The sequence below is a fragment of the Grampus griseus genome, assembly GCF_964374135.1.
Source record: "Grampus griseus genome assembly, chromosome: 4".
In the NCBI taxonomy this organism is placed as follows: Eukaryota; Metazoa; Chordata; class Mammalia; order Artiodactyla; family Delphinidae; genus Grampus; species Grampus griseus.
In genome coordinates this window covers 18,971,683-18,983,966 of record NC_138997.1, presented here as the reverse complement: position 1 = coordinate 18,983,966, position 12,284 = coordinate 18,971,683, and the positions used below count along the sequence as shown (strand labels likewise).

General features: G+C 34.5%; 1 protein-coding gene across 1 annotated transcript in view; it reads right to left on the bottom strand.

Annotated features, from left to right (window-relative positions):
• Window positions 1–12,284, bottom strand: part of BANK1 (B cell scaffold protein with ankyrin repeats 1) — a gene marked incomplete at its 5' end in the record, with an annotated part of 276,016 nt that overhangs the window by 186,949 nt on the left and 76,783 nt on the right. The window contains one exon of the mRNA XM_082653833.1: window positions 8,599–8,704. Within this exon, the coding sequence (XP_082509959.1) occupies window positions 8,599–8,704 (106 nt within the window). The remainder of the gene's footprint in view (window positions 1–8,598; window positions 8,705–12,284) is intronic.

Sequence of the window (12,284 nt, the reverse complement as noted above, 5' to 3'; positions counted from 1 at the left end):
ATCCTGGTCCTTATATTTTTTACTGCCCTGTTCATAATCTGTCCTGTAGGCTTCTATTCATTCCTTCTCCCAATATCTATATACCTAAACTACGTCTTCAACTTTGGAGATGCTTAAAATGAAGGAAGGTATACACCAAATGAAATTTAGGTTCACTACAAAGAAAATGAGTCCAAATGGCAGTTAATAGAAACTTGACATAATCCTCTCCTCTGTTTCTCCTGGATAGTGCTTCTTTTTTCGCTTGTTAACATCTTGCATTCTCTCAATTGGTCTGAATATTCAATTACTTTTAGATATTTTACAGAATCTGGGGGGTCTTGGGGAGCAGTTAATCAGAACTATACTTCTTTATCTTCCCAGTATTTGCTTTAGAGACACTACCCATTGATACAGACTTTAAGGAGAAACCAAAAGATCTACATGGTATTCTTGGTACAAAGATTTGGGGAACACCTGGATCCACTGGGGGGCATTTTTGGTATTAATGAATAGTTTTGTAAATCACAAATTATTTTGTGGCATTTTCCACTCTTACTCTCTGAAGTAGGATGTGACATGGTTGATCACTTTCTTCCCTCAGAAGCATTTTCTTCACTTGTCTCAAGACACCATAATCCTACTTCAGCCGGCATTCCTGCTGTCAGTCTCCTTTTATGGAAACTTTTCTTCCAGATCTCTAAATACTGCATTGCCCAGGACTCAGACCTTTGCTCTGAACTATACTTTCTATCGAATGATCTCATCCAGGCCATGGCTGTGAATACCACGTATGACCTCCTTCCTGGGCTTTTGACAAGATGTCAGCAAGTCTCACCATCGTCACTTTCAAATATCTATCAAGTAAGAGCAAGTGTCAACACCTCCACTGCCAACACCAGGTGACAGCCACCATCATGTCTCCCTGAGACCACTATGACCTCCTATCTGGTTTCTCTGCTTCCATTCTTATACACCTGTAATGTGTTCTCTATAGCAACAATTTTTAAAATGTAAATTAGATGATACCAAACCATTTTAAAATATTTGCATGACTTGTCATCACCTCCTAACTCCCTATACTCTCACTTTACTGTATTTTTGTCATTACCAGTATCCCTTTTGAAATAAAACTGCTTATTTTGTTATTGCTTTTCTGCTGCCCTCACTAAAATAAAACTGCATAAAAACAGATTTTTCTATAATGGTCCCCTGTGTCTGTAATGCCTAGGAGAGTGTCTGACACTTTGCTTACCAGAATTTTTTTTTTTTTTTTTTTTTGCACGGTATGTGGGCCTCTCACTGTTGTGGCCTCTCCCGTTGCGGAGCACAGGCTCCGGACGTGCAGGCTCAACGGCCATGGCTCACAGGCCCAGCCGCTCCGCGGCATGTGGGATCTTCCCGGACTGGGGCACGAACCTGTGTCCCCTGCATCGGCAGGCGGACTCTCAACCACTGCGCCACCAGGGAAGCCCTTAACAGAATCTTTTTGATCAAAGTTTTCTTAATTGAGAGAAAATATTACATTTGCAGACTCACCTTCTTCATCTATAACTACAGAATCCTCAATTATTACACAACTGTTCCCTTACTGTAACAATACAATTATGTGATGTTACAGTGATGGCAATGAGCAGAATGAGAAACGAATTATGAATGTTGTTGAGAGGTGGAGAAGGTTAACCACTCATTGGTCAAAGTGGTCAAGGGTTGGCCTCAATGCTTGTTGGACTCAGGATGGCACATGGCCTATCTCTACAGTGTTACAATGCAGCCTGAGATCAGGGAAGTTTCTTTGATTCTGCAAGACATATTGTTCTGTCTTCCCTATGTTCCCAGTAGACTCAAGGTCAGAGGTGCTTCCTGGTTTGGGGAATAACTCAAGTATGGAGAAGGCCAAATTCTAGCCCCGACATAAACTTTTCTTCCTTTCCCTCCACCTCCTTCTTCCTTTTTTCCTAATTTTTACTTAAATCCTTAAACCATAGTCATCTTTATAAGCATTCATTTTCAAACTTCACATCTGGAGATCTACAGACTCCTTGAAGAAACACTGTAAAAGTGAATAATAGCAGTATAATACTGAAAAAAATGCTTTTTTTTTTTTTTTTTGGTTAATCAAGTAAAAAATCATTTTGCAGGATTCAAAGTGGTTGTTTAATTAATTAAACCATCAATTCATAAAACTAACTTGAAAATATGCTAAAAATATCCTTCGTAGGATATGTAAAAATCTGTACTGGTAGGTTGTGTTATCAAAAAAAATGAAGTGGAAGAATCCATCATTTTACAGTCAATTTACATGCCAAAGCTCCAATTCACTCAAGCTCTACAAGTTTTGATAATGTGTTATGTGTAAATCTGTTCCTAATTTTGTGTATTTACCCAACAGTGATGCGTTTGTTACTAATTTGAAGTGAGTTTACATGACTACATTTTTTCCTATCATCTATTACTTCTCATGTCAGAATGTGAAATAGTCTTCACCATTTCTTTTCTTTTGCATTGATTTCTTCATTGCCCCAATTTTCTTCTCCAGTGGTTTAAAATGAAAACTAGAAAGGTCCATACAACTTCATGCATTGTGAAATTCATATTTTGGGAAGACACTGAAAAATTTTTTTTGTAAAATATCCTTGATAATTGCTTCCATCTGTTCCTAATTTTCTTTTCAGGGAATAAGATTAGTAATTCCTCATTTTCAAAAACTTTTCTTTCCATGTAGAACAATGCTACATTTAGAAGATTCCTGGCTCAATCCCATAGGTATCAGGAAAAGGAGTAGTCACAAATAATTTTAAAATAATAGTTTTGATGTTAACAAAACCATGAAATAAACGAAATAAATCTAACAACGGTTTTTAAGAATTTCAAAAAATATATTTTTTGGAAAGACGTAAAAACACCCAAATAAATATCATGCTTACGACAGAGAGTTAAGTATAGTAAAAATGACAGTTTTTACTAAATTAATCTACAATGTTCTTTCAATTTTATTAGAGTATTTCATGGAATTTGACAAATTGATCCTAAATATAGGACAACTAAAAGACAACTAAACTTTAGGGCAACTAAAGGAATAAGGAGAGCAAAAATAATTTCAAGAATGAGGTGGGGATCAGCTCTGACACCAAGTTTTATGATGAATTTAATTATATGCTTCATAATATAACATATAAATTAAAAGACAAGCTATCAATTAAATAGACATTTGCAATGTATAAAACTGACAAATGTTACTATCCAGAATATATACGTGTGTATATATATATATGATACATATATATCATACATAGATGTATGATATATATATGTATCATATATATATCTATGTTATATATATGAAGAGAGAGAGAGAGAAATCTCCCAAAATTCAGTAAGAAAAAAATAACCAACATAAATAAATGAAGACTATTAAATGTAAATTCACTGAGGAAAAATGAAATGTAAATAAACAGAAGAAAAATGCTCAACTATATCTGTAATGACAATGTCAATTAAAAACTGAGATACCACTTCCCACCTGTTAGATTGCAAAAAATATATTTAACTCACAGTTCTTAACATAGAAAAGATGTGGAACAATGGCACAATACTGCTGGTAGAATTATTTATAAATTAGTAAAAGTATTTTCCACAGAAATTTGAAAATATCTAGCACTACAGAATAAGTACATACCTATTTAACTCAGAAATTCTATTGGTAATTGTATCTCCTGAGGAATTATAACATATATGCATAGGAATTCATATGCAAGAATGTTCATCATAGAATTAATTGCAACAATAAAACACTTGAAAACTTTATTACCCATTAATAATAATGGGTAATAATGGAGAACAGATACATACTGTGGTATAGTCAAACAATTCAATGCTATAGAATATTTCAAATGAATGACCTAGATCTACATAAAGACATGTATAAATATAAAAATATTAATACTGGGCAAAAATAGTACATTGAAGAAAAAGTATGATAATCATTTACACAAAATCTACAAAATTGCACATGACTGTATATGAATTAAGGAAACAAATGTATGTAGTAAAAGAATGAAGAACTGCAAGGGAATGGTCAATAAGTTTAATTAAAGTAATGGTTACTTTTCAAGTGTATGGAATCACAAAGGGAAACAGAAATTCGACTATATCTGTAGAATTTTACTTCTTATAAAAAAAGATGTGAAGTAAACGTGACAAAATGTTAAGATTTGGCAATCCTAAATAATAGGTACAGGTGTTTTTTATATTATTTTCTGTATTTTTCTGCATGTTTAAATTATTTGATGATATAAAAAGAAACAACTCAGTGACATTCAGTTCTCCTCTACTCATATAGCAAATGAGCTATTTTCTGTGAACCTAAAGATATTACAAGTCCAAGATAAATCCTAGGGCCACAGTGACTACTACATGTGTACTGAATATCCAGTTACATGCTCCTCATTTCACAGACATTTTAGGAGATAACATACTGAATTAACATTTCCACATGTCGCTGGTGATCATATGCTGTCCTGTTTCAGATTAAAATATTACTACTTTTTGTAAATGCTTAAACATTTTGACATGCTTTTCTAGAAACTGGCATGGGCTTTATTAAGCCATTCTCCTTTCTGGATGAAGGTACATGATCTGCCTCAAAGTAACCTAGTTTCCTTTTCCCCAGACTGCTACTTCTGGAGATTTAACCTGCAACTCCAGCCACTTTTAAAAACAAGCTATACTACTTTATTTTCCTATCAATAACAAGAGATCCTCAGCATTACCCAGCCTTGGAAAGGGTTCGGAAGAGAAGTTAGGGAAATTCACATACCTGCTGCAGTTTAAGACTTATAAGACTCTGGAATATGGCTTGAAACTCAGGACAGGGGAGAGCTACAGAAGGACTAAAGCAATTGTGTTGGTCCAGGTGTGCTGTTCTACCTCACCACTACACCAAGTCAAGTCATTCCACCTGATTTCCTGGTGGCTCAGACCATGTGTGTTTATACAGACAACTACAACCAGAATGGAAGCTGCTCACAGCGATACTCTTATTTTAAGGGATGCACTCTGATATCTTCTATTCTAGTGTCTTATATATCAGAAACATTGTCTGTTATGATCTCCTATATTGATTTCACAAGCCCTGATGAGTCACACACTAGAAAGTTGTTATGAATTATTTCTCTGACTGTTATGTTCAAAAGGCATGTATGATACATTGCATTAATATATCAAGTTCATTTGGAAACCTTTTATTATATTCAACTTCCAGGGAGAACTTTTTCAGTGGAAAATTCTTATCAATGGGAAATGGTATTTTTAATTCAATAATGAAGCATTACAGGGTAAGAGAACATTAAAGCAGATTTGATTTCCTGTGCACTTTCCATCTTATCTCTGCAACACTCCCACCCCCCTCAACTTTGCCTGACTAAGGGAAAAAAAAATGAGGAAGTTTATTGGCTAGACGGAAGTGAAAATGACCAAGACATAGTGGCACGGAATAGCAATTTACTTATTATAAATGAAGTGACAGGGACTAAATCCAGAATTTACCAGAATCAACTTGGAAAAGAAAAGAGGACGGAATAATAATAAGATAAATAGTTTTGATTAACACAGCATTTAATTTCATATTTTTAAAGAACATAGGTATCTCTGGGTAGTTCCATGTCTCCTCCTTAGGATAGGTCAATACTCAAGTATGCTCTGTCAGTTCCTTATGATTATTTCCCCTCACAATGGCCTAACCTCCAATTTATTTCAGCTAAAATACAGAGTAATAAATAAATGTTTAATAAATGAAACATTTCACCAAATAATTGGAGAACTGTCTTCAGGGATAGACATTCAGAAATACACCCAATTCACTGTTTGCTGAATTTACCTCTCAGAATATCTCTAGTGGTGTTTCTAGAGAAGTTCTTCAATAACCCACCATTAATTCCACTTTATGTATAAAGGCTTCTCAAATCTCACCATCAATTCAACTTAAACATTATGAAAATATAGGTGCAAGGTCTTAAAGACCAGATTTTCTGAGGCTGACATTGATCCAAGATTATAGGGCCAAGGAGGCAAGCGAAACATGAGTTCAGCCATATTCATGTCTATCTTGCATATTTTATGTAATTTGTATTATGTTATTTTGCACTTCTACTACGAATTAGAACCTAATGTTATGTTATTTGCTTGTTATGGGTTTAATAGCATCTGTCATCTAGCGATACCCAGCAATATGGCTTCTGAATGAACTACCTAGATTATACTGAACTTTCCATTTTTAGCTTCTTTTTAAAAATGCAATTTCTTATAAAAATATTTTTTCAAATACAGAATAATCATTACATTCTAAGAATGGTTCAAAATTTTCATATGCTATTAACTTTCTAACCTTTGTAAAGAGAGAGTAATATGAAACCATTAGGGATCGATAAACTTGGCTGCCCACTGGAATCATCTGGGAAACTTTAAAAAGTACTGATAGCTGGAACCTACTCCCAGATTCTTCATTAATTTGGGGGGTGTGGCTTAGGCATGGGATATTCTTAAGGCTCTGCAGCTAATTATAATATGCACCAAGTTTGAGAACCACTGCTCTAAACCCTTGATACTCAGTGAAAGGTCTGAGGACTAGCGGCATCAGCTTTACCTTGAGGCTTGTTTTTTTAAAAAGCAGAAGCTTGACTGTACCCCATACCTATTGAATCAGATCCACATGATCAGGTGCTCCAATTGAACCAATCCAGAATTCCTTTTCTATAAAAATAAAGGGGGTTTCCCTGGTGGCGCAATGGTTGAGAGTCTGCCTGCCGATGCAGGGGACGTGGGTTTGTGCCCCGGTCCGGGAAGATCCCACATGCCGTGGAGCGGCTGGGCCCGTGAGCCATGGCCGCTGAGCCTGCGCGTCTGGAGCCTGTGCTCCGCAACGGGAGAGGCCGCGACAGTGAGACGCCCGCGTACCGCAAAAAAAAAAAAAAAAATTTTTAAAATAAAGGACCAAGTCTATTCCATCCTTTCCAACTCTAAAATTCATATCCTACAACCTAAATGAGACACTGAGAAGCACTTTCAATCCCACCTTGAATTCTTTATCTATAAAATGAGAGACCACAGCCATCCTCTCCTCTCCAACCCCACAATTCTGGTTCCACAACCCTAAAAAAAATATAATGCTGAGGGAATTTGTAAAGTTGTGTAATAATTCCATCTTCATACCTTTGGATACACTTTCTCTTCCATAGAATTCCTGTTTCCTTTCTCTTTTCTCACTGAGACACATAATTCAAGACCTAGGTCAAATCCCACCTCCTTTAGGAAGCATATCCTGCAGAATAATCCAGCTTTTCTCTAAAATTCTTTTGTCAGTATAATGAATTTCATGAAGTGTAACACCTTGTTTCTTTCTATTATTACATATATATTATCTTGTTTCTCCAGTTAAATGATGAGTGTCTTAAGTGAGAGATCATGTCATGTTCCTTTTCTATCCCAACCTAATGTCTAACCTTTGTAGTGAATTGTGTTGTTAAAATGTATATGGGAAATTAAAATAAGTTTGCACTACTATCACAAATTATTTATTCAGAACCAGCCTACCATTGACCTTTCCCCATAATGTAACCTCACCATACATAATGCAGGTTCTAGCACATCTGGGTGAATCACAGTCGGCTGTGCCTAAGGCTCCTGTTCTTTTCTCCCCGCTTCCCTCAGGCCTGCCAGCCTGATGATAAAACTGCTTCAAATAGCACAGAAAATATACAGAAAAAAATCTCTGCTCGTTAGTCCTACAGTATGCCTACAGGAGATCTCTAATATCCTTTTGCTCCATACCTGTCTTACTCACCATTACATCTCCATCATAGTGTTTGGCACATACTGGGCATATAAATGTATTATAAACAATGTGTCAACCAACTACGCAGGGACAAACTAATATAGAAAGTATGCTACTGAGCTTGTGCTAATATTGAGAAGTATGATTTTTTTATAGTATCTCCTATATATGCTTTTCTTTATATATGTATATATATATTTACATGATAAAAATAATATGTAGTCATTGTACAAAACACAGAAAAAGCAAACTGAAAAAATGTCATCTCCGAAATTGCACAACCCAAACATAACTGTTAGCAGATGCATATCTGTCCAGACCATCAATTTATATATATGTATATATATACATAGATATAAACATATGCTATTAAACATATGTACTTTTTAAAACAGAGGATCACACTCTATCTACTGCTGTATACCCTGCTTTTATTTGATTAAATATATATCAAAGCATCACTCCAGCCAGCAAATCAATTTATGATAAAATTTGTTTATGATGGTTGCATTAACAGATGCACCAAAATTTATTAGATCTGTTACCTATCTTTGGAAGTTATTTCGTAATTATAAATAATGCTATGATGAACAATTTTCATCACACATTATCCAAGTATTTCCTTAGAATAAAAACCACTTCTCTCACCAGGGGATGGGAATTGTCAAAACATTTCATCAGCAATGCTATAATATTTATATTATAAATATTGCTATAGCATTTATTAAGTAGTTACATATACTGAAATGTGACAAACAGAATAATTGATGCATTTGGAAAATACTCACATTCTTTTTGAGGGTAGATTTCAGTTTCGAGTGATCGGAACTCATAACATGGTATCTCCTGTTTGAATGTTGATGTGAGAATATGATCAAGTTCATCAATGTCATTCTGTTTTCAAATGAAAAGGAAACTTTTTCTTAGTTCAGGTATATACAGAGAAACTCATCTTACTGTCATATAATAGAAAATTATTGACTGGAGTACATACTGAGTAATCTTTAATAATACATCTTTTTTTTAAAGAATAATACAAAACATTAGGGACTTGCCTAAAAGCCAATTATTAGAATAATAGAAGAACGGATGCAAGAAATAAGTCTTTGCTTTTGGATGAGTTAATTTACTTAAATACTCACTAATTTTAGAAGAGCACAACAGGTGGTCAATGATAACACTGAAATTTGTTTCAATAATAAATTCTGTTAAAATACATGTTACATTTTAATAAATGAAATAATAAAATGATGAGTCTGATTCTTCACCTTAAGGGTTAGCAATGGAATAGTCTTAAATAGATTATTTTATTTCTGTGTCAAAGTGAGGGAGAATATTCATCTTGGCCTATTTTTCCCCTTTAAATATAAAATAACTATATATCAACTTTATTTCCCTAATCTGAACATTTTGGGAGGAGCCATGTAGAATCTAAGTGTTCTATTACCAATGACATAACTTATTGCAAAGGCCACTGTTCTTCTGAACTGAGTTTTGTGAAGCAATGGCTGGGACCAAATCGACGTGTGACATAGTTGATTAAAGCTGAGGAAGTGGGCCAATCAACAAAGTCATGGGTGAAGAGAGAACTGTGGAACAAAAGTGTCCAATAAAGACGTTTGAAATGATTTCCAAATAAATTATACATATTGCCAATACGGAGTCACAGAAATTAAATGACTGGATTGAAAAAAAAAAAAGATGTTACTCTATTTCTTCATTTTTCAATAATCTGGGCACCTCAAATAATAAAGTGGTTCAGGCCTTTCTGGATTTTCTAAAAGTCCTACCTAGAAGTGGAGAGAAAGGATGAAAGTCTTTTTCTCAATCTATAGCTAAGTAATGCAAAGCAAAACCCAACATTAATTGACTTAATGCTATGAACTATGTGAAGCCCTTTGCTCCGGATCATTTATTAAAAAAAAAAAAAAAAAAAGCAGATGGAGGGGAGATGAGACAACAAGCTCTGCCATCGACATTCAGTGGGGCTTCCCTGGTGGCGCAGTGGTTGAGAGTCCGCCTGCCGATGCAGGGGAGCGGGTTCGTGCCCCGGTCCAGGAGGATCCCACGTTCCACGGAGCGGCTGGGCCCGTGAGCCATGGCCGCTGAGCCTGTGCGTCCGGAGCCTGTGCTCCGCAACGGGAGAGGCCGCAGCGGTGAGAGGCCCGCATACAGCAAAAAAAATAAAATAAAAAATAAGAAGACATTCAGGGACTTGTTATTGTTTTTCGGCAATGAACTGAGTTCTAGGTATTATTATACAAAATCTCTACAGGTCAGGTACAGGGCAGGCAAAAAGGGAAGTGGCTCAATTCCACAGAGGAAGAAACAGTCGGGAAAGGCTCTGTGGAGGAGATGACCAAAGTTGAGATTGCTATGCAAATGAGGAGCTCTGGACTAAAGGCACAAATTGCATATAGTCAGGGAGGTGTCATGGAGCATGACCTGGTTAAGGATTTCAGGAATTTCCATAAGACTGCAGAAGAATGAGAGAGAGGAAGTGGGCATTTCAAAAAGTGCCTTGTATGTCTGACGAAAAGATTTTAATTCATCAAGCAACAAGGAGTTGTTTAAGGCCTACAATGCGTAACATGGATATGTTTGTTATGTGGATTAAATTAAGCTTATTTAAGTATCAGCATAACTATGACTGCTTATGTGGTTGAATATTGATATTGAGTGGGACCTATTCTATAAATAATGTTGTGAAAACTTTATATTAATTATTACTCAGTCTTTTCAGGAAGCCTTTGATAGGAACAGTGGGGCAAAACATTACTGGCAATATATTTGCACATTCTTTACGCTAAAGCTCAAAAAGAATATGCTTTAGCTATAGGACTTGATAAAAGGAATTAAGAAATTATAAAAACCCTAACATTAGTTTATAAAGTTTCTTAAAAACTTGTGTCAATGGCCATGAGAGTTCTGCATAGGCTATTATCTCATCCCTGACATTTTAAAATAGAGATAAATTTACTATTTCTTCCCCAAAGTGTACAAGATTTAATGAGTAGAGATTAGTGTCTCATAGAGTTACTACACTCTTGTATAAGTTAGGCATAAGATAACCTCAGGTTCCTTCAGCTCTGAAATTCTGAGACGTAGAGAATTCAAAAGAGCATGAGTTCCCAGGAGGAATCTTAGAAGTACAATTTCTCCCACAGAGGCACTACGACACTTTAATGTGAGAAATGCTACAGCTTATATCATTGAACTTTTAAAATGAAGTAGCAGCGTTCTTAGAATCAGAACAAAAGCTCTCACTATGCAGAAAAGGATATTTAATTAATTAAGAAAGAGTGCAGATACCCTTTAATATTCTAGCCTATGATAACTAGCTGAATCACTTCTGTTTTCAATTTCATAATCATGCTACTAGTATTATACCTGCATATAAATAAACTGTACAGAACACAAAACAAAGCTGTGAAAAATCACAGAAATGTTTACTAACATAATCCCAAAAAAATTTCTCCCCAGAAGATACCCTAACTAGAAAAACCTGATTTGAGTAGTTATGCTTCTTTTTAAATTTCAAAGATGAAAATAGGCATCATTTCTAAACACTGGCATCGAAATTGGAAAATGCCATAAATTTTTCTCTCCTTAAAATAAATTGTGCAACCCAAAGAATACTTGATGAGGTTGGCACAACTGTTCTCCAAGCAGAAAAATTAAAATGGAGTAGTTTAATATTTGTTCAGCAAAATTCACAACCAACCTAAGACATTAGTTATAAATGAGCAACTTGATACAAAAATAAGAGCAGAATAAAATGATAAAATTATATTGGCAATACTGTTTGGTTTTAGGAAAAATTAAATATATATAAATAATATAAACATATATACATAAGCATGCACACATAGATCTCCATTTAACAAGAATATGAGAAAAAGAAAGCAGAAAAACTAATATATGAAATAGACAAAAAAATTAAATAGACAGAATAATAATTACAAAATAATGAAGTAAACATATGACTTTTTCCAAGGGAATTTTTTCAGTGCTCTGTGATGGAATGTGGGATTGATGAATATACTTAAAAAGTAATTTGCATATATATTTATAGATCACAATTTTATTTGAATATGAAGATGTTATATACTTATTTCTATAAGTAACTTTATTATAATGAGTATTTCTTCCTAAAAGAGAAAAATACATAAAATATCTATTTTAAAAGATATTAGAATTATGGACTTTTACTTCTGGGAAGATGGAAGAGTTACACTTTCTCCTTTTCTTCTCCTTAAATACAATGGAAATGGTCAGATTTCAATAGGAAATCAATTATCATACAAGAAACAAGAATCAGAAAGATCTCTTAACCAAATGAAAAGAGACAATGAATAAATGCCAACACCAGATGAGAAGAATTTTGTAATTATCTGACAAAGATTTTAAAACAGCCATGATAAAAATGTTTCAACAAGCAATAACACTCATTCTTGAAATAAATAAATAAAAA